The 23,948-nt window shown below is 43.8% G+C and overlaps 1 protein-coding gene across 1 annotated transcript in view; it reads right to left on the bottom strand.

Moving 5' to 3' along the window:
• LOC128946095 (proton-coupled zinc antiporter SLC30A5-like) overlaps nt 1-21,331 on the bottom strand; it is a 63,180-nt gene extending 41,849 nt beyond the window's left edge. Inside the window, exon 1 of the mRNA XM_054290000.1 lies at nt 21,133-21,331. Coding sequence (XP_054145975.1) covers nt 21,133-21,331 — 199 coding nt within the window. The remainder of the gene's footprint in view (nt 1-21,132) is intronic.
• Nucleotides 21,332-23,948: the final 2,617 nt, after the last annotated feature.

Genomic DNA, 23,948 nt, shown 5'->3' with positions numbered 1-23,948 from the left:
ATTTCTCATGCATTCAGTTTATTAAAATTTGCTAAAGTGTGAAATATGTATGACAAGTAATGATGTTTTAATCTTTCACCAAGGTAACAATTGAAAGCTGATTGATTCCATTCAGTAATTATAAAATCAAAATGATGGAAGATTGTAATCAAGAAGGATTCTGTCTCATACTTTGTCATGCCTCCATGCAAGATAAAATTCTTATTTGTAACATCTCTTTTATCTGAAAAGAAATCAAACTCCTATTTGCCAAGTTTAATGCGCCTGGCTAGTTGGACGGCAAACTTTTTTATAAAACTCTGATGAGAAGAAAAAAGCAGCCTGCATCCACAAAAGCTGCCAGTTTTCCAGGAGAATGCCATGGAAGACGGTATCAAAGGCTTTACTAAAGTGCAGATAGACCACAGCTACAGTCTTTCCCTCATCCACCAGGCAGGTCACTTGGTCATAAATGGAGATCAGGTTGGTCAGGCTGGGCCTGCCTTTCACAGCCCCCTGGGGGCTAGGCCTGATCCCTTGGTTGTCCTGTATGTGCTGTAATCTTACAAGAGGATCTTTATTCCATAACCTACTCTAGTACTGGGGCCAGGCTGACAGGTTGTAGTTCCCCAGATCCTCCCTCTGGGCCTTCTTGTGGACAGGCATCACGCTGTCCAGCTTTCAGTCATCTGGGACCTCCGTAGTTATCCAGGACTGGATAATGATGGGGAGCAGCTTGGCAAGATCTTCTGCCACCTCCCTCCTTAGATGAATCTTATCTGGTGCCGTACCTTTATGAATGTCTGAATTGCTCAGCAGGTCACTAACTACTTGTTCCTGGATTTCAGGGGGTCTTTTCTGCTCCCTATCCCTGTCTACCAGCTTACAGGACTGGTTGACCTGAGGACATTTAGTCTTTCTTTGAAAGACTGAGGAAAAGAAGGCACTTGTGGAGCCTCAGTCAGCCACTCATGGAATACATCTGCCTCTTCATTCAGGTTGTGTAGTCTGTAACAGACTCCCACCAGTGTATCTGCCTTGTTAGCCTTCCCCCTGATTCTTACTCATAGCCACTCAACCTTGTCATCACTGTCCTTGGGCTCTGTGCAGTGAAACTCTCCCTAATGAACAAAGCCACTACACGGCCTCTGCTTCCCCACCTGACCCTTCTGTAGAGCCATTAGAACCATCCTGGCAGCACTCCAGCCATGTGAGTCATCCCACCAACTTTCAGTGATGGTGACTGTCACAGCTTTCCTGCTGCCAATGGCTTCCTCCTGTTTGTTGTTCCTCCTTTGTTACCCATACTGTGTGCCCCAGTGTGGGTGCTCTTCAGCTGGGCTACTGACTTCACCCCCAGTGCTGGCATGCCCACTCTAGGCTTATCTCTGCTGAGCCTGGTTTTATCATATTCCCCCTTCAAACCTGGTTTAAAACCCTCTCAAACAGTCATGCCAACTCACTGGCTAGAATCTTTTTCCCTCTTTTAGACAGTCAAACTCGATCTCTTTCCAGCAGGCCTGGCACCATATACAACACTCTGTGAGCAAAAAAGCCAAAATTCCACTGATGGCACCAGACTTTAAGCCACATATTGATTAGATCGCTGTTCCTTTTGGCATTCTTGCCTGCTACTGAAGGAATTGAGGAAAACAACATCTGTGCTCCTGTTCTTAGAACCAGTTATCCCAGTGTCCTGAAGTCCCTTTTGATTGCCCTCAGACTTTTTGCCGACCTGGGCAACAACAGTGAATAATAATCAGTGTGCTGACTCAGTTGATGAAATTCAGCCTCACCCAGGCTCCAGGGAGGCAGCAGATTTCCCTGTGGAATGGGTCCTTTTGGCACATGGGAGCCTCAGTTCCCCTCAGAAGGCAGTCACCTAGAAAACACCAGAGATTTGCCTTTTATATGACCAAGGGGGATACACCATTTACAATGTCAGGAAATAAATTTAAAAAAATTAAAAATCAATATTTCTTTGGTTTTCTAGTGACTCAGCAAAAGCAAAATCTGGCCCTATATTTTTAGAAATAAGGAAATTTTAAATTCTTTTCAAGTGCAGCTTCTCACTGCAACATTTCGCTTGATGCAGGTTAATGGCTGACTGCTAAAAAAGAGGAATTCTCTGTTTCAGTTGTCTAATGGGATTTTTTGGCAAGTTGCTTGTTAGAAGGATTATTTTCTTTAACAATATTGCTGTAGGAATGCATCTTCTAAATAGCCTGCTACATTATTTTGACATGACCTTCATGTCTTTTGAACTTAAAATTTCTGAAGTTCTTTTCCTCCCGTTAGGACGCAGTGTTGTTGGGTGTGCTTTTCCTAATATATCTTGATGGATGATCATGAAAAAAAAGCTGGTATGTCCAACGGCTTGATAATTTCAGGATCAAAACAGATTTTATGTGTTGATTTTCTTTCACTTGCTTATGCATTTGTTTAACCAAGCAGCTGGTGCATAGGATCTAGCTGGCAGCACACAGAACACATTAGGAGAACAAAGGGAATGTGAGATTAAACCAAAAAGAGGCAAGAGCAGCATTTCCTCACTGTTCTGCATGAAGGCAGGAGCTGCTCCAAGACGATGCAAACTCAATTTTCTTATTGGACTTATGGCCTCTTCCCCCGTCAGATTATTCAAAGGTAAATTTGCTTTTCACTCTCTCAGAAAGACCATTTTCCCCTCAGTGGTATATTCATTTATTAGTAACATTATTTGTAAAATGCTAACATCATTGGCTGCACTGTTATGATGTTATCTCTATGTGCTTCTGTGAGAATATAACAATGTCATGAAGAAAAATGATGTAAAAATGATGTGGGTACATAAAATGGGATTGACAAAATGCAATAAATCACTGCTGGGCTGAGGAACAGACCTGCATGTGTAATGAAATACTTCAGCATTACATCATCGTTTATGTAACATCTGTCAGAGTCTTGTATTTCAGTGCTGCTTTGAATCAGGATAATTTTTTCTCTCCGATAAAAGAGAAAAACAAGCCTCTAGGTTTTGCACATAGAAAACTGTAAAGAAAAAAAAAAACCAACCCTTAAAATATCCGTTTTAGTTTCACCCTGAGTAGTTTTGCCATCTCCAACTGGATGCAAATAATGTAATGACTGAGATGCATACAAAAGAATTAGCATCCTAGAGGACGTTTTCAGTTTTATAAGAGAAATGTATTTTTAATATGAAGGGTATTTTTTGACATTATTTCATCCAAGAAGAGTTTTTCTAATTTACATTATTATACATATATTGAAAAAGTCTGGAACCGGACTTTTAACAAAAAAACAGGTGTGAATTTGTGAATTTTATGTACTTTAGTGTTATCCACTTCGTGAGTTTTTTTAAATTTTTTTTCAAAGGAGAATTGAATTATCTTTATTGTGGACTTCTGATCTTGTCTCATGCAGACATGTGGGTGCTACATCAGTGTGGATTCCTCCATCCCATGCTGCCAGCAGAGGCTTTCTCTTCCCTAGGGTGGATCATTCTGCCCTGTTCACTTGTGGTGCCAGGCAGGACAACATGATGTGCTCGTGTGTGGTGAGGATTAGTGGAAATGTATTTAATTGGCTGTTGAAATAGATTAAATCAGAAATGTGTCTGCTGCAGAGGTGTCTGGATGACACACTCACCTGTCTGAAATCAGTAGAAATCTTGCCATTAGTTCCTAGGGCTCTTGGCTGTTGCTTTGTGCCCCTTGCCTCTGAAGCCTTTGGGAGGTCCTGGTGTGGTGGTGGTGGTGCTGTGAGGGTGCTGCTGCAGGGTCCAAGCTGCTAGCCCTCTCAGCAGCTGTGTCGCCTTCCCCAAACTTTTGGTGAGTGACAGCTGCCCAGAACGCAGTGCTGGGGCATTGACAAGAACTTGATGTACCTAAAAATATGCTTGCTTTCTTTTTTTCAGTACTAGGAGGAGATAGAACAGATTGTCAAAAATAAATCACTGTTTATTTACTTCCTTTTCGTTTATCAAATACCATACAGACAAGCCATGGTTACTGCATTTGTTCATCTCCCAGGGATCTTCGTATGATATATTTATCCAGCAATATAGGACTGGCTGCCACACACGTAGAGCTGGCTGTTACAGCTATTTTACTTCCCCTCCATATTTTCCCAAGAATGGTAGATCTTGATATACATCAACTAAAATTTTATATCTGAGTTTGTTTTCTGATAGCAGAAAAGGCAAAAGGAAGAGGAACAGTCCCAAAACAGCAGTTACTGAAAGCTTGATGAGGTGCAGGTGTCTGGAGTGCTTTTTTCTCTTTCTGAGCAATTGTTTGGGTAACTGAAAATATTATTTCCTTCATTTTGTAAACTAGCAGTGACTTCTATTGATTACATTTGGAGGAGAGAGGTCCTAAAGAGCATTAATATCATTGAAAGTAGTACTGTATAAAACTGGCAAAGGCAGAAGAGGGAAGCAATGGCCATATTATTGAAGGTTAAGATTCTGAGTCAGGATGTCTAATTCCTACTGCTGATTTTCCAGCAGATGACTTAGGGAAAAAAATCACTATCAGGGGTGAAAACTGGCCATGTGCAGGGCCACAATGACTCTTTTTGGCAGCTGAAGCAAGAGTGGGGTGGTCTAGGATGGAAACCACTCTTTCCAGCACCTGAGGATTTTGGATAAATATGTTTTTCCCTTACAGAAGTATCAGGGCAATGTACCTATGAATTATGGGTTTCCAAGGGCAAGAAGAAACATTTTTACATCTCAGAGGCATGACCATGACATCTTTGATCCTGGACATTGCAGGAGTGGAAGCAGAGGGTCAGGTTATTGAGCAGGGGTAGTGTAAGGTTAGAGAACAAGTGCAGGTGGAAGCTAAGACCATCTTGAGGTGAAAATTGAGTTGTGCTAATGCCATCTCAACCAACTCCCTCTCCTGTAATGAAAAATAAATGACAGACCTTTGCAATGAGGTGATATCTTCCCACAGGACTTGCCATGGAACACCAAGTGAGACCTCCAGTGAGTTTAGCGGCTCCTTCACATTTGCAATTTCTACCCTCATGCTGTATAATGGCCACAGTTTGAACAGGCCAATAGAAGGTGAAATTATCTAATGTTGGTAAGGTTGTCTTAGTCCCCTGGGAAAGATAAGCTGACAATGCAAGAATATCTCTAAGCATCATTAACAACTGGCTTCCAAGGAGAAAGTCCTTTGCTAAATATTGTCTGAATGGAAGGTGATTTTTTGAATCTCTGGTTGCCTCAAATTTGGCAGTCGTGTCGAAATTGAGGCTAGTGGGCACTAGCCTACATGGTCAAAGACAATCTCTAATTCAGTGTATGGCAAGGATTTTGGGCAGTCCTTTACTGTATTGTGCAGGACAGAGGATTTTACTCTTTCATGGACCAATAATGTGTTCAGGATTTAGTCAAGCACTACAGCAGTACTGATACACACCACTGGGACAAGAAAATGAGAATGCCCAGTCTGTCAAGAAGATGAAAGCAATTCTGGAGAAGTGAAGGCAGTCACTCAGTGGGGAAAAGGGCTGAAGTGGTGCCTAGGTGGTCAGAGGCACCAGAGTTGGTTCATTACTGCTGCTGGCTGAGACACCCCATTCCTCACAATCCCTAGTGTCCTGTAACTTCACAGCAAGGGCAAGATGCCCGTGTAATTTCACTCTGTATATGAGGAGATGAAGAATGGGTTTTTCCATTTCTATCAGCTTCTGTCTGTAATAACTTTGCAGCCATGCCACCTGTTGGGATGTATGACTACCTACCATTTGCTTGTGTGATGTCTGGTTGAAATTAAGCATGAGTTGATGCTAGGGTCCAGGAACTTCCAGGCTGGCATCTCTTAAAATGAATCCCAGTCTCTGAAGTCCCAGGAATGGCTTGAGGTTCCCCTCAGCTCCACCTGCTCCTTTACTGAGCATGGGCAGCTGTCCACCATCACTGCCACTGCTGTCTCCCTGGACAAAGGACTGTAAGTAATCACTGTGGCCACATGAGCCTGTGGAATCAGGGAGAGTAACCAACCAGCCTTTGACCATTGCTCAGCAATCAAAGCTTTGAATAATCTTACTGAGTTAATTCACCACCTAGCAAATCTTTTCCTGCTGATTGTTGCAGTGTGTTGTAAACTGTTTTAAACTCCCGGGTCCCTTTCCCAGGTGTGCCTATATGCCTCTCCCTTCCCCCTCGCCTCCTTGCTTAATAAGTCCTGTCCATCAGGCTTAACATTCCACCAAGGCGTCGCGTGGTTGGTCAAGTTCAAAGGATGCTCCCCTATGCCCAGGGGTCATTGGCCGGTCTGGATGTCATCCCCCCTTGAGACCCTGCCCCTCTCACCTGGTTGGTACTCACCTGTCCCCTCCCCTCCCCCTGCCCCGGGAGCTTAAAAAGGTGATCAGAGCATGCGGTTGAGTTCTGCTGGAGCAGCTGCTCCCGTCCAGACCTCTGTAACCATGGAATAAACTTCTGGACATCAAACCCTCCAGCGGAATCCTCTCCTTTTTCTCTTCACCATCGCCAGAAGCTCTTTCTCCTGAGGTAAACGGAGTTCCTGACAAGCCTGGACTTGTTCAGTGCCCAACTGCAATCTCCAGCAAGCCAAGGTATCTGTGGGGTGATTTACACCACAGTTGCTGCCTTTGGCCCAGCAGCGAGGGTCAGACTGGCCCAGGCACCATCTAACTGGTAATATTGGGATTTATATTCCAATAACTGGCGTCCCTGGGTGGGCAAAGTGACTCTGCAGCCCGAGACGGACTCTTAGTACCTCGGAGAAGCTTCTGGCAGCCGTGCATCCAGCTGAAAAGGGCTTTCGTTGCATCGCCCTCAGCTAGAGACTTTGGGAATATTCCCAGAAGAAGTCTTGTGGACTGTTCGGTGCCTCTGGAAAGCCCAGCTCCTTTGTTGTTAGCAGATTTTCCAGAGGGAGGACAGGGTAGCCTCTCTCGCCCAGAGAGAAGTCCTGTCCGGTGAGGAGACCTGCCTGTACCCAGCTAGCTTCAGCTTCCATTTCAGGTGAGTATCTCTGCTTTCGGTAGAGCAGAAGCTCAAAAACAGACTCTGCCGTGAGTTCTGTTCCTTTTTTTGCCTTTGCATTTTTGGCTGCGCAGCCCCACAGGGGAATTCATTGCGTTCTAGCGTTTAGCTTTTTGCTGCGTGTGTTACTCTCTTTTGGAATTCGCGCCGGAGCGGCGGGATTGCTCTGCCCTTCCCCCCCGCTCGGCAGCGCAGCGTGCTCGGCTCTCTACACGTGGTTGGGAAATCCCTCTCTCTCTTTCTCTCTCTGCGCGGGGGAGGGGGGGCTCTCTTTCCACGTGGCCGAGAGATCTTTCTCGGTGCGGGGGAGGGGGGGGGGCTCTCGGCTCTCGCCGCGGTAGACTCTCTTTCTTTCTCTGTGCGGGGGAGGGGGGGCTCTCTTTCCACGTGGCCGGGGGACCTCTCTCGGTGCGGGAGAGGGGTGTTCTCTGCACACGCGGCAAGGGGGGGGCCCCGGTTTCGGCTGCATTCCACGGCGGGGAGGCTTTGTTTCCACCTCGGTTCGGCAGGGCGTGCCCTGCTGCTGCTGCCCGGGAATTTTAAAAGCAGTACATACAGCTGCATTGTGAAGCTTTGTCTGTTCATTATCGCTTCCTATCTGTGGTTTTTTTTAGAAATCGGTAGCTGATTTTAGCTTTGTTTTTGGTCAGGCAGGATTCAGTACTTTGCTTTTTACATCTAACATGGGTTCCAAACTCAGCATTGTACAAAAAGGAGTGTATTATAATATTGTTAGCATTTTAGATAGTGGTAATGTGAAGTTCTCTAAAGGAAAATTGAAACAGTTTGTAAGATGGCTTTTCCTCCACTTCCCAAAAATTTCCCCTGAAGAAATCCACAATATTCAATTCTGGGATAAAGTTGGGAATGAATTGATAACCTTAGGACAATCTGGCAAAGTACCCTCAGCTAAATTTGTGTTCTGGAGCTTACAAATTCGAACAGCATTGCTCAAACACAAGGAAATAGAGAAAAAGCCAAATGCAAAGCCATGTACCTCTGCTCTCCCTGTTTCCCCCTCTCCTAGCTCTAAAACCCCTAAACCTCTTACCCCAAAACTTGGTATTTTAAAGAGAACACACTCATTGGGAAGTCGACTCCCAGAGTCTGTTCAAATGCCTGAGTTGTCCTGTCCACAAGGCCCTGGCCAGGCTGCGTGGAACCTTTCCCAATCCCCTGTGTCCCCTCCTCTGAAACCCAGAGTCAGCTTTCCAGAGAGCAGTGATGCCCAAAATGGCCCCCAGTCCCTAGGGGGTCCGCAAAATGGTGGATGCCATGTGGCATCTTCCCAAACCTGGTCTTCTTCTTCCCAAAATCCTCTTAAACATCCCAAAATTCCAGCCCCATCCCCCTCTCCTCCTGTTCCTCGTGACCCCTTCCCCCCTCTCCCCCCCTTTCCTGCAGTACCCTCAGCTCCGCCTCTTTACTCCTCCCAAGGGGCGTCTGCTGACGTGATGTCACCAGGTGTCCCCGCCCCCTGCTTGCCCCCTGACCCCGCCCCCTGTTCCCACGGTTTCCCCGCCCCCTCCTCGGGTTCCCACGGTGGGGACACACCCACTGCCGGTCCCCAAACCTGTATGTGTTATCCCAATGCTTCTGTTACAAGGGATACAGAGCAGGGAACAGCAGATTCAATGCATAATCCCATGTTGTCACTGGCTCCTGTTACCTTTCAGCCTGCAGCACAAGGAGGGGCAGCCCCGACTGCTATTTGGAATTCTTTTGGACGACAATTGATTAAAGAGATCTGTAAATCTCATAAAGAATATGGTCCACACAGTCCATATTTCCGTGGCCTTTTAAATTCTGAATTGAGTAGGACTGTGGTAATTCCACATGATTTAAAACAGCTTTTTTCCTGTCTTATGACCTCCACGGAATTCAAATTATGGGAAATAGCATGGAAACAACTGCTAAAAGATGCTCTCCCAGGCTTGCATGCTGATCCAAATACAGCCAAAGACAACAGTGGTAACGCTATTACCATTGAGCACCTCTGTGGTGAGGGCCAGTGGTCTTCCCCCTCAATCCAAGCTACTGCAATTCCTGCAGAAACACTTGAGAAAGTAAAGGAAGCAGCTGAAAAAGCATTCTTTTCCCTCCAACCTGAGGGGCCTTTCGAGCCCTATAGTAAAATTAAACAGCTACCATCAGAGCCTTTTGTGAAATTTGTAGAAAGGTTAACTAGAGCTATTGAAATACAAGTTAAAAAAGAAAATGCTAGAGAAGCAATTTTAGAGGAAATGGCATTTACAAATGCAAATGCACAGTGTCAAGCGGCAATCCTGAGCCTTCTTACGGAACTTACTCCTACATTAAAAGACATGCTTCTAGTCTGTAACAGGAAAGTGCCTCTGATGAGTGTGGCTGAAGACTCCAGACCAAGGCTGCTGCCAAGACCACCTCAGCGTGTCGCCGTTGCCAGCCCTGCGCCTTTCCCCTCAGCACAGCAGTACCCTGGGCAGCAGCGGAGACCAGCAATGGTTGAGCCCACAAAACCATGCCTGCTTTGTAATAACCTAGGGCACTGGAGTAACCAGTGCCCCCTGAAAAGGGAATTTGATGAATTTAGAAATGGCAGGGGAGGAGAACTACAAGCCCTCCCTGGGGGTCAACAACAACAAAAAAACTGAAAACAGAGCGCCGGCCTGCCAGGCGCGCAGACATAAAAAGAGCAGGCCAAGGGAATAAGGGTAGCAAAACAAATCAAGCGCGCGATAATATTAATGTTTGTGTAAGTGAAGCAGGTGCTTCAAAGACCAAGTCTGCTAGTACGCTGTTGAAAGTGAAACAAAATAACCTTTGCTATGATTTAAGTAATCCTGTGTTAACCACGTCTTCTGTCAATGAGCCTTACAGGTTGCAGCTGACAGAGTCACTTCTCCTGGAGGACACTGACTGGCATTTTGTCTCTGTAAATCCTGAACAGAAGGGTACTTGGAACCGAATTCGTTGTAAGTACATCGTCATTGGGGACACCAAACACACACCACAAGAGATCAGAATTGCTCCGGGAATGACAACATCAGATCCTGGGCAATTTGTTCTCGGCCTGCACTGTTTCCACCCACCGCTGTTTCTTCCCAAGGGACAAATTGTTGCACAAGCTATCCCTGTGCCATCTTTACCTGAAAATATCGAAAAACAAGGGCCCACAGTTGCCCGGGTCCAAGTTATTGGCAAAGATAAACCCAAATTATGGTGCAATGTCAGTGGGGGTGGGGAGTCAAAACGCATTGAGATGCTTGTAGACACAGGTGCAGACTGCACAGTGATTCCAGTACAAGACTGGCCAGCACATTGGCCTTTGCAAAATGTTGCCGGTCACCTTCAAGGTGTGGGAGGCCTGCAATTGGCAAAACAATCCAAAAGCATTATTCGAGGGACCAAACGGACAATTGGCAAATATCCGTCCATTTGTGTTAGATTATTCGGAACCTTTGTTAGGGAGAGATTTAATGGCCCAGTGGGGTGTCACAATTGATATTCCAGACTCTCCACAGCATTTTTGTGCAGCAGTCACTGAACAACAGCGCCCCACCCAAAAACTGAAGTGGAAAACAGACAAACCAGTTGATGTGAAACAGTGGCCGCTCAGTAAACAAAAAATAAAAGTGCTTGAGGAACTAGTGGAAGAGCAACTAAAAAAGGGCCACATTGTGGAGACCATGTCCCCATGGAACTCTCCAGTGTTTGTCATCCAAAAAGCTGACAAAAAGAGATGGCGGCTCCTCTGTGACCTCCGACAAATTAATAATGTAATTGAAGATATGGGTTCTCCCCAGCCTGGTATGCCATCCCCAATAATGCTTCCCCAAGATTGGAAATTAGCTGTTATTGATATTAAAGATTGTTTTTTCCAAATCCCCTTGCACCCTGACGATGCACCGCGTTTTGCATTCTCAGTCCCTTCTATCAATTTAGAAGCTCCTATGAAAAGGTACCATTGGACCGTTCTTCCTCAGGGATTAAAGGTATCTCCAGCTATCTGCCAGTGGTATGTCTCTTCCCTGCTTTCCCCAGTACGTGCAGCCGCAGAGAAGGCCATTATTTATCATTACATGGATGATATCCTTGTGTGTGCCCCCAATGATGATTTACTCACACATGCGCTTGACCTAACGATCGATGCATTGATTGTTGCAGGGTTCGAGCTCCAGGAAAAGAAAATTCAAAAGATGCCACCTTGGAAGTATTTGGGCTTAGAAATTGGAAATAGGACCATTGTTCCTCAAAAACTAGAAATCAACCCAAGGAGCTGAAAACTGATAATGGGCCTGCTTATAAATCCAAGGAATTCGGGAGCTTCCTGCAGCAATGGGGAGTAGAGCAAAAAACTGGCATCCCCTACTCCCCTACAGGTCAAGCCATTGTAGAAAGAACTCACCGTGATATTAAAAGGGTCCTGGACCAGCAACAACAGGTTCTGAAGGTGGAACCTCCCCACATCCGGTTATCCAGGGCGCTATTCACAATCAATTTTCTGAATTGTTCTTTTGACAGCCTGAACCCACCCATCCTACGCCACTCTGGGGGGAGCAATCATAGGTTAATGAAAGAAAAACCTCCGGTTTTAGTAAAGGACCCTGAGACTTGGAAAATGGTGGGACCTTACAAATTGGTTACTTGGGGACGTGGATATGCCTGTGTGTCCACCCCCTCTGGTTTAAGGTGGGTTCCTTCCAAATGGGTAAAGCCCTATGTTCCCAAAGTCTCAGAGAAATCTGCAGAAGCACCCCAGGTTGCTCATGCTGCCTGGAGAAGAAAACGCCGCACGCGTTCTCTGGAGGAAATTCCATTTAAGCCTCCTATCTGGAATAGTTTGTAATAAATGTTTGTTTCAAGTTTTTATACCAGTTTAGATCCCACTGTTCATGTGTAGCCTCGAGACACCATGAGACCGAGCCTGCTTCTAGTCCTACCCGTGATCATCCCACCTGCGATCTCCTGCATAGTGCTGCAGCCCAAACCACATATGGACTACCTTGACAAAAGCTCTCAGACATCGACAGAGAAACTGACAACTGGCTGAATGGACTGTTCAAAAGCTGGGGACTCTTGGGCTGGTTGAGATCTATTCTGATAACTGTGTTTTTAGTGCTGTTTTAGTTATAGTTATTGTAGTTTTTAGCATTGTTTTTAGACTAATCAAACGCATGGTCCTCAAGTTAATTTCAAGCTCGTCTCCCCCTCCTGAGGTCTACCATTTGGAAGCCCTCAGTGCTCCAATGGATGACCTGGAAGCCTCAGTGGAAAACACTGACCCTCCTGTAGAGGAAGAACTGATTTACCAACCATGGTTTGGCAATCATTCTGCACCACAAACACAGCCCTCTTCTTTTTAAACAAAACTAGGGGGAGATGTTGCAGTGTGTCTTAAGCTTCCGGGTCCCTTCCCCAGGTGTGGCAACATCCCCCTCTCCCTTCCCCCTCGCCCCTTGCTGAGTGTGTCCTGTCAATCAGGCTTAACATTCCAGCAAGGCGTCGTGTGGTTGGTCAAGTTCAAAAGATGCCCCTATGCCCAGGAGTCGTTGGCCTGTCTAGGTGTCCCTCGTCCCTTGAGACCCTGCCCCTTTCACCTGGTTGGTACTCACCTGTCCCCTCCCCTCCCCCTGCCCCGGGAGCTTAAAAAGGTGATCAGACCATGTGGTGGCATTCTGCTGGAGCAGCTGCCTACGTTCAGACCTCTGTAACCATGGAATAAACTTCTGGACATCAAACCCTCCAGCGGAATCCTCTCCTTTTTCTCTTCACCATCGCCAGAAGCTCTTTCTCCTGAGGTAAACGGAGTTCCTGACAAGCCTGGACTTGTTCAGTGCCCTGCTGCAATCTCCAGCAGCCAAGGTATCTCTGGGGTGTTACACCGCAGTTGCTGCCTTTGGCCCAGCAGCGAGGGTCAGACTGGCCCAGGCACCATCTAACTGATAATATTGGGATTCATATTCCAATAGCTGATGTAACAGATAAAGAAGCAGTAATGATTACAGGGAATGAATTATGTAGAGGATGTATACTAATGGCATTTCAGATTTTTTTTCATTTCTTGACAGCTGTTTAGCATTTCACAGATGCACATATTGATAATTTTTCCTGTCATTTTTACATCATAAAGCCTCACTTATTTCATAGATCTTCTATTTAATTCAGCCAAGCTGAAGCTCAGTTACCTATTTAAAAAGCAGATTGTGGGCAAACAAGGCTTGGAAGGTTTCTTCTTAGAAGAAAAATTGATTGGTTTAATCACAGCTGATGTATGACTATGCCTCCATCTGGCTGTGCTCCCTGCTTCCCTTCCTCACGATTTTGTGGAGCTATAAGGACAGGGGAAAGGAAAAAGAAGGCAAATCCTCCATCTCCTACCCTGGCCTGTGCCCATGCTCCCTATTCTCACTAGGTTGACAGGATTCTTCTGGCAGGAGAAGTATTAAAGTGAATGGCTATCTTGATCAGTTGTTAGACTAAAGATTACCGCCAGCACACCATATCAGGTCCATGCAAAATATTCAGAGAATTTCTGCTGCCTAAGTTTGTTTCTGCCTTGGTTCTTCTCTGTGCTGACTGCTCAGGGCAACCTTTATTAAGACTGCTGGGCTGTTCCTGATTGATCTTATATTGTGTTTTGTTTCCTTTGAGCTGGTGGTGTCCACATGCCAAATTATTCCAAATTTATTGCAGATGATGTCAGAATCATAGAATTATTTGAAAACAATAAGTTTGGGTTATATAATTTGGTTATTTTTTCACTTTGTTCTCTGCTATTTGATGGTTTGCTTCCAACGTTCCTTCCTGCTGACTTCCAATAGAGGTTTCTTGCTTTATAAACAACTGAATTGATTTCCAATATAGACTTTTACTTCCTTGAAAACAGATCTTCTCCGGGGAAATTGGCAGTTCTCTCTGTATGTATTTTCCTATTTGTATTTAATTGGAGGGGTTTGAAGCCCAAAGACAAGATTTATGTCAACAAATCCCTTTTCCTCTTATCCAATTTAGTTGTTTTAACATAATGCAATCATTTTCTAAATCAAACTGATGGAGCGCTTCCTAAAGGCATTACACCAACTGTATATCTGGAATCATATTTGCCTTCTTTTATTGCATTAGCACTAGGCTTGAACTTTTCAAATTTGCCTTGTGCTTTGCAGAAGTTCTCAGGATACTTGAAGCAGTTTATAGCCAGAATCTGGAATTTTTTTTAAAAAAGACTGGAGAGTGAATTGTAAAGCAAAGGATGTGTAGAAATGAGATTTTAGTTTCATGGAACAAATAGAAATTGGAAAGAGTAAGCAAGAGGAATATTGCATTTTCTGGGTGCATCTGGAGACACTGCAGAGGGGGGGGGTTGCTGTGTTACAACGCTGATCCTGGGTGTCTCACAAGGCTTTCTAAAATGTTTCATTTCTGCTCTTTGAAGAAGGTGCCGAGTAAGGATCTGATATACAGCAAAAGTGTATGGGCAGAGAGTACCCAGGACAATGCACTTAACACCTGGGATATAATGTGATGGTGTCTCTGCACTGACTTTTGGCAAATGCATCTCTTGTTATTTGAACGTTGTCTTTCTTTTCACGGTATGGTCTGACACTATCAGGCATCCTTCTCAAGATAGGCTTGTAATACTATTGAGGGGAATTTTCAAAAACACAACCAAGATTCTCATGTTTATCTGTGCTTTTTAATATCTCCTCCCTTGTTCTTGTGTGGTTATTTCAGTGGTAATTCTTGGTCATACAGAGCAATGGGTAGTTTGGAACAAGCTAGCTAAAATAAGATCAAGAACATACAGTGAAAGGGAAGAAGAAAGCTCAGATGAAATTGATTCAGGTGCAGAAGTGAGTTCCCCAAGCTCTGGGAGGGAGAGATGGTGCAACAACCCTGTGTCTGAACAGGACCAAACTATGTCTAGTTTTCAGGGAGCTTGTGTGAAACCCTTCCAGTTTCTCAGTGCTTGGAGCACAGTTAAACCACAGCTAACTCCTTGCCTGTTACTGTGATGTCACTGAGATGGTGAAATTCCCATCAGAGCTGGATGCTTTAGGGTACTGCTGAAAGATTGTGGAATTAATCTGTTGGTGTCTTTTTGTAACTCTTCTCATCTTCCAGAGCAGATGCCAAGTAATCCTTTCATAAGTTCTGTCCCTTTCACAAGCACTGGTAGACAAATGGGTGCAAGGGAGGTTCTCGGGGTAAGACTGGGCCAAATAAATCACATTAAAGAAGAGTAGTAAGCCAGCAGGGGAGCAGAGGGTCCTTGCAGTTGCATTTCCTGTGCTGTGAGTCTAAGCCTGTCTCTGTCTCAAAAGCATTTTTTTCCATTCCCCACCCTCCCAAAATATCACAACCAGCTGTTGGAGAATAGCTTAACAACTAAAAAATTAATATCAGATTATGACTAATAAATTGGCAGAAGACAGGTGACAGCTTGAGAGCATTCTCTATTTTAAGTGCAAACTTTAAATTTTAATAAGCAAATAAAATTACAGTGATAAAACCCATTTTGAGGTCTCTACTGCAATTTTAGGAATAAGACTACTTTAAAAAAAGGTAGTCCATTGCCTGCAGATGGCACTTAGATGAACAACTGGGCTCCCAGTGTAGACAATTCAAAGGATGCTTATGGTATTTTCCTGACACACAGATCCTATCAGGTAGGCAGGTATTCCTGGAAGACATGAGCACAGCCTTGTGCCCAACCGAAGGATCAAAGAAACTTGTACGCTGGCGTGTGGCTGGAATTTTTGGTGGTCAAGTGGTAATTTCTGATGGTTTGGTGATCCTTCACAAATCGACTGAAGGAGAAGGTATGGTTAACAGAAGATGCTCAGGAAAGGTCCCTAGTCTGAGTCTGGTTGGTAATGAATATTCAAAACATGAGCGGTGTGATGTCCACTGATACTTTTGCTCCTTTTGCCCTATCCTCTCTATGGCTTGTGTGGCTTAGCTCCTCCCTCTGGAATAAGCACAGTGCAAAGGGAAGTTAACTGCTGCTGAATTCATACTTGGTGCACACATTTTCTGAAAAACCAAGAAGTTTGTAGTGTTGCAGAGGTGTCTGGCCTAACTGACATGGTTCTTGCTGACACTGCATTAAACCACCCCCATGGATGGCTGCAACACCCTCTCTGAGATGATGTTTCTTAGTTGTTACTAGGACATTTAAAACATCCTCTCAGTCTATTGGCTACCTGTTGAAGAAGAGGGGAGAACGACCATCCTATAATGCATCGAACTCAACTTTATTGATCAATCAATCACCTTAAATAACAAAGTTAACGAACTTCATGCATATTCTGTAATCCAATTTCATGATAGGCTAACAGAGAAAACTCTAACCACTCCTCTTGTTTTAGAATACCTACAATTGTTTATTAAAAACAGAACCAGTGTTCCCAAAACTTCTTCATCTGTTCCCAGGCTGCCAGCTTTTCCCAGAGACGGTGTTCTGCTTGTTATGGGAAGACAGTCTGAGAACCTCATTGTTTATAAAGAGAGTCTAATTGTTTATAGAAATCAGAAGGCTGAGAACTGCATTAGGACTGCTCTACTTTTCCTTTTACTTTTCTCTCAATTGTATGTCTCATGGCCTTTTTCTTTAAGCCATTCTTGAACCAAACTCTCCAACATTTCCCCCGTTTTTTTCTTTGAGAGAAAAGAGGTTAGCTTGCCAGGTTTTCTCTATCATCCTACTAACCATCTTTTGGATACAACTGCAGAAGCAAGGTAATATAAATAAAAGCAATAAAAGTACACCTAATATCCCTATAGCATATATTACAAGGTTTCTTAACCATGGACCCAATCCTAAGCTTTTAAGCCATTCATCAATTCCCAATCCTTCTTCTTCCTTAAGGCTGTTAAGCCCTAGTCATAGCTCTTTTAACTTAGCATGAATAGATACAGAATGATCAGATAAGTTCATGCAACACATCCCTTCAAACTCTTCACACCCATGGCCTTGTGCTAGCAGTAAAAAATCTATAGCAGCTCTATTCTGTAAAACAGCATGATTAACACTTTGTACATCTGCAGTTAACATATCTAATATCTGTGATGTCTTATTTAATTCACCCTTAGCCCAACACCCTATTTGTTTTGCTAGTCATTGCCTTGCTTGCAGCACCCCATGGCAGGAGAGCTGAAACCATCACTTGTTTAAATTTACTCCAGGACAACGGATCTCCTATTTGACTACAGTCTAAGTTATGTAAGCTGCGCCTTTCCCTGCTAGTCTTATGACTTAGTTGCATCAGCACAGATATGTTAGGGTGGAAGAATGATAACTTGCCTAAATAACAAGGTCCACCCTGCGGTTGGGCTGGTATTCCATTCCAGGCTCTATCTCCGCAAATTAGAAATATTCCTGTGAGTAATTTCTTAGGTGTCATGATACTAGAGCCTTTACACTGGTTATAAAGCTGTTTGGACACTATTTCTGGGTTTAGAGATGAATCCAGAGTAGCCCATGTCTGTTTATGCTGACTCATCCTTTGAAAATTAGAGTAATCAAAGCTGTAACTCCTCCAAGGCTGAGACAAAGCAATGACTGATTAATCTGTCTAGCAAGTGTTATCCATACATTATCTCTAGGTTGACTAAAATGTGCTACCTTTAATTCTTCAGCTACTACTATACTAAGCAATATAACAAAAGTGAACTTTATTTTTCTGTTTTTATATTGACCTTTCTTTTCTTCTCAGTTTTTTAACCTTACTGTTCCCGACACCTGAAAACCACACCTTTGTAACCTTCTAATGCAGTTATCTAATGCTTAATTGGGATCTCCTCTTATAGGACCTACAACAGAATGTTGTGTTAAAGGCACCAGTTTTCTACACCTTATCGAGGCTATATATGATGCACTTTGAGCTTTAACCCTTTTCAAAATACACTGTACCTCCCACCGATAATAAGCCAAGATTTTCTGCTCATGAGATTCATAAAGGTCTAAAGCTGAGGCAGTGTTTAGCTCTGTCTCATTCCGTAGTGCCCACTCCCAATTATATTCCCAGGTCCTCCGGCAACGGCCTTATCAGGCAATGCACGACAGGTGGTAATTGGACTAAGAAAAGAAAGCTGTTAGCTGTTTTCATTCATGCGAACCTGGAGAGGAGGTGAAAAAGCCTGAAAATGATCCTTTCTGTCCTTGAGAATTTCACATCCACCCTTTTTCATGGGTCTCTCAGAAAGGTTCAAAGTCAGTTTTCAGTCTGTAATCCTTTAGTCATTTGGCTCAAATGGCATCAGCTGGGCGATTCTTAGTCCTTTGTTAATTTGGAGTGGTGAAAAAGTAGTATGCATTTAAAGCACTTAAAATATTTAACTTAAAATTTACAGAACTGACAGAAAGATGTCATACAGCAGACTAGCAAGTAGGACAGAGACATTAGCACAGAGTAGAGGGCACATATCTTGGTTTTCACATTGGCCAATAAGAAAGCACTCTTTTGCCCTTCTGACAATTTTGTCAGTCTTCATTACAATGGCTGAACAACTATGCTCACCACAACAGACACTTGCTTCACTGCTTGCAGACTACCTTGCAAATACAAGACAGAAACTGACAGAGTTGGAAATGTGCAACTCCCAAAAAAAAAACCCAATCAAGCTTTTAAATGAAGGACAGAACAGGACTTGCAGTTTAGATCCTGCTGAAAAATGAAGGCTCATACTCTACTGACTCTGCTTAAACTTTATGCCCCAAGAATTACTTTGTTTGTTTTCTCTTTCATCAATAATTCTGAACTGAAAGCAGGACTAGAGTTAGACTATACCAATTAGGTGCAACTTATCTTGAATTGTTAAGTCTAAGGATTTCTTTATAAAGTAAAGAATGCACAGATGTAATTCTAGGGCATACAAGAATCTTGTGGAAAAAAAAAGTAGTATTTCAGAAAGTATGTAATAATAAGGCTTCCATTAGGACTTCCCAAAAGGCAGACAAGTCATCAGGTTTGGAAAATGCCTATGTATATTCATTAGAGTAAGGGCAAACATTTGTCATTTTCTTGACTCTCATATTTTGAAAGCTGACAAACAGAGGTCACTAGATCACTAGATAATTAACTTGCACACTTCTGTAAAAGCATGATTTGAGAGACTAAAGCTATTTCCCAGTAAGGAGTAGGACTTACTGTAGTATCTTTTTTGCAAATAAATAGGACCCCAGCAAACAAAAGATGCTTAGGGTTTTTTCCATTTTTATCTTTTTACTGGTGTGTTCTGTGACACAGACAATAAATGCCATTGTAAGACCTATTTTTATCTAATAGAAACACTTGGAGCAAAACTTTAACAAATCTTCCTAACAAATGAGTATGGCTTCCAGCTTTCAGCTCCCAGTAGGAAATAATATTTGATTCATATTCAGAGAATTAATAGCTTTTACAATTGGAGACAGGATGTCACTTGAAGACTCATAACTTTTAAAAAAAGTGTTCTGGAAGATACAGACTTAGAAAGCAGCAATAAATTAATGCTCCAAGAATTTTAGAATATATGAAAGTAATTTACAGGATTAGCTGCTTTGAGGAAATTATGCCTAAAATAAATATACTAAACGGAATTATTAAAATAAAGTTAATTTCAGTTACTCATTCATCCTCTGGGAAGTCTAACGAGACTAATTATAGCAGACTTATTTGCAAAACATGTAAAATCACTTAAATCTAATAAAACTTAACAGAATCTAACTTAACTTACTTAATAAGACTTAAACTTAACAGGAGATAAACTTAACAGGACTTAACTTTAACAGTATTTAACATTTAATGGCACTTGATAGATGATTTAACTTAAACTACTTAATAAGAGATAAAACTTACTATAGAAATAATATATAACATTTACTATAACTTACTTACAGGCCTGATTCTAAAATATTAAGCTAAAATAACCTTTCTCATGTTTTTGCTGCAGCATTTTTATACTTAAATACACTTAAACATAAATTTATTTAAGGTATACCTGTGAAAAAATTCTTTTGAATTCAATGCTTGCTTTTACATCTATCACATCTAAACAAGGCTTAAAGAATACAAAAAACACAGTCATTACATCTTACTTCTACAATCACTTTAACACATCTTTAACAATTTCAAATTTTTCAAAATGCAGCCTTAAAGTCTGATATTCCACCGACTGAGCCATCCGGGCCTCTGATGTTAACAGTCTCTGTTAATACCGGTGATTTTGACAGCATAACCAATGCTGAGCCAAATCGGCCGAAATTTGACTCTTGCATTCACTTACTACGCTGATTTGTCTTTCATAGTCTCTGCTGGGAAGAACAACAGTCCCTTTAACTTCGCTTGTTTACCATCACTGGTCTCTCAATTGCAACAGAGATCTTTCCCTTTTGTTGACAAAAGTTCACAATTATTACGACTGTTAGGTCTTAAACTCTAGCTTTTGCCGGCTGCGGGGCGGAGGGAGAAACGCTCCCGCTTGAAAAAGCGCTCTGGTCCCGCGGCGCTCGAGTCGGAGCGGGCGAAAACTTCCCCCCCGCGCTGGGCTCTTTGTTTACTCACTGTTTGCCGGCTGACTGCTGCAGGCACCGCTGCACGCGTGGCTCCCCCCGCGGTGGCGCGGCTCCTTCGCCTCCCCCGCGGCGCTCGGCTCCTGCGGCGCCGGTCGCTCCCCCCGCGGCGCGCTTCGGTCGCTGCCGGTGCGGCTCCCGCGGCGGCGGCTTTGATCTCGGGGCGGCGCGGCTCCTTCCGCGCGGCGGCTCCGCTCTCCCCGCCGCTGCCTCCGCAGCAATTCAGGCTGTCGCTCGCCGCGACTGCTCGCCATGGCGGCGCGCCCGTGCCGAGTTCGGAGTAGCACAGCACCGCAAGCGCCATGAGCTGCGGCTGCTGTTTTGCACTCAGAGAGATAGTAACACAGCGCACCATACATCACTCGCCATGGCTTGCTTAGCTTCTTGGCAGTTTTATCACTCTCTAAAGCAGCCTCTGACAATAAATCACCGAATTCACGGCATCCCGTTAAGTCGTAAACCTTACGGAAAATCCCTTTACCATAGCCGTAATTCCAAAGTCCTGTTAAATCCTTTTGCCAATGCATCCCCTTTACTTGCCTCTTTTGCAAGAAAGTAATAAAAAGTTCATATGCGGTTTGCCTTTCCATACCTATATAAGTGCGCACTTTGCAGCTCCTGAAGGCTTCGACCGCATGTACCAGCCAGGACCCGTCTATACGGTCGCCTGGGGCCGGCGCGTCTCGGCGGGTTTCCACCGCTTTGTTTATTCGTGCTTTTTGCCGTTCCGCGGCTGCTTCTCGGAACCTGGACAAGTCCTCATCTCCCGTGGTGCCCGCATTCTCCACCATTTGTCGGAGATTGCGGGGAGAACGACCATCCTCTAATGCATCGAACTCCCCGTGGTGTTCGCAATCCCCGAAAGCGTTCGCTATCACGTCGGGGTCACCATTTTTTGGAGAAGAGGGGAGAACGACCATCCTATAATGCATCGAACTCAACTTTATTGATCAATCAATCACCTTAAATAACAAAGTTAACGAACTTCATGCATATTCTGTAATCCAATTTCATGATAGGCTAACAGAGAAAACTCTAACCACTCCTCTTGTTTTAGAATACCTACAATTGTTTATTAAAAACAGAACCAGTGTTCCCAAAACTTCTTCATCTGTTCCCAGGCTGCCAGCTTTTCCCAGAGACGGTGTTCTGCTTGTTATGGGAAGACAGTCTGAGAACCTCATTGTTTATAAAGAGAGTCTAATTGTTTATAGAAATCAGAAGGCTGAGAACTGCATTAGGACTGCTCTACTTTTCCTTTTACTTTTCTCTCAATTGTATGTCTCATGGCCTTTTTCTTTAAGCCATTCTTGAACCAAACTCTCCAACAGCTACCCACATGAGCAATTTACTTACAGTCTGTTACTATTGATTATATTAGGAAAGATGAAAAATAGGAAAGCAGCATTGCAGAGAACGGGTCAATTTGTAAGGGCTCCCTCTCCAAATTAGCTGTTTTAAAATTCAATATATGTATGAACATAAAAATCTGGTCTTAGGGGGAAAAAAATACTTCACACAATTTGTTCTCCTCACTTTTTATTGTTAAGGTTTGCAAGGGAAACATGAAGGTGTAGAGTGCTTGACCTCTTGCCAAATGATTAATAACATATTTTTACCTCAGATAATCACATTTTGTCACAATTTCAAACTGCAACAAATTATCAGTATGTCCCACATGTATTTCATCTTGCCATATATCAACAATGTAGTGTTTCTCTGTGTGTTTTTTTTGAAATCCGAATGGTCTTGATAGAGAAATAGAATAGAAGTACCTGAAGTGCAGTATCCTACACCTTTTTTCATGCTTTTCCCTTTCTGTGTCATGTGCAATGGATATCTGAATGATCATATTGATGGCAAAATCCCAGGGAGGGTTAAAAATCCCACAGCAAAGCTGTGTTGGGAAAGCAGGACTGCCTTCCTGCCCTACAGTATGATCCTCCTTCCTCACAGAGGAACTCCATACTGATTACCTCCCAGCCACTCATCACTGCCAAACTCCATCTAATTGTCTGTCTGTTGTCCCCTGGGTTTATTTCAATCCTGAATTTTGAAAGGTGGTATTATGTTCTTAATGGAATGTGCACATTGCTATGTGTACTGAAATAGGACTGAAATGCAGAGACTGGGGAAAGCAGGGCTCATACCCAACACTTAGGTGACCATTTTTGTGGTACAAATGGCAGCTCAGATTCATGTCTTGTAAATGTATTTGTATTCATCACATACAAAATGCACCTGGAAAATCAGTATGTGAGCAGGGAGTGGGAAACTTGTCCTCTCCTCTGCTCCCCAGCTTCTTGCAGCACCTTCATTACTTACACTGTAATGTCACCTCTGATGTCAGTGTGTTTTAACCCAACAGTTAAATCTGCCACAGGAAATCAGTAGCAAACTGTCCTAACTTGATTTTCCTAACCTGGGGACCTCCTTTACCACTGTCTTCCCAGCATATAGATTTTCAGATGTCATTTTTCCCCTAATGTGGTTATGAAAGGGTGCTGTTTTGTATGACCTTACAGATCTGCTGACAGGGTAAAGAAACCTAAGTCAAATTGTGTTTTCTTTTTCTTCACCCAGAAATTTATTTACAAGCAGGGGACTCACTCGTGATTATGGTTGTGTGTTTTGCTCTGCTAATGTTGTCATGAGGTTTAAAATAAAGGTTAGAAATTGTATCAAGATGTGCATGACCCCAGAGTTTAGGGCAGATGTGGGCTTGACATGGATTTTGGTTTTCTGAGTGTATGTGGATCTTGTTTCTCTGTATTGGGAAGCTCAGGGGGGCAGGGGGCTGTGCTTGGCCATGGGACCTGTGCTTTCTTCATGCTTTGCCTGCCTGGGATGAAAAGCTTTTGAGATTGCTGTTGAGATAGAGAGCAGGATTTTGAGAAACCCACTGTGGGGAATATCTTTTCAAAACTGACCTGGACTCCAGCCAGCATACTGGGGAGAAAGCCCAAGTGCCTTGAACATTGAAGCAAATGTGAGAGAGAGGTGTCTGCTGCCAGTGGCTCATCCAGCGGAGCCTAGTGACTCAGTGAGCACTAGGAGTGCTGTGGGGGTCCTGGGAGCAGGGCTGTCCCCTGAAGCCCCTGAACCTTGGCCCCAGTGCTCCTCAGCCACCCCCTTCACAGCTGGAAGGGCACTGAAGCTGGCATGGGTCTTCTCTCTCTTTCCCGCCCTGGAAACCCAACAGGTGGTGCCTCCAGCCCTTCAATGGACACAGCTTGGAGAGACACTTGTGTGGGATCTCAGTCTCTCAGAACTGGGGTGCAGGGTGAACCAGACTACCCCTGGGGGGCTCGGGAGTCCTGGAATGTTGCCAGAAATGTCTGGTGGCTGGACTTTGATCCCACATGGGAGATGACATCAGTATGAGGACGGGAGGATTTCACTGGGGTG

This window comes from Melozone crissalis, unplaced genomic scaffold (assembly GCF_028551555.1).
Source record: "Melozone crissalis strain CALT ecotype California unplaced genomic scaffold, PUWL_Pcris_2 ptg000074l_1, whole genome shotgun sequence".
Classification (NCBI taxonomy): Eukaryota; Metazoa; Chordata; class Aves; order Passeriformes; family Passerellidae; genus Melozone; species Melozone crissalis.
The sequence above is the reverse complement of the archived record's forward strand: the minus strand, read 5'-3'. Positions and strand labels throughout refer to the sequence as shown.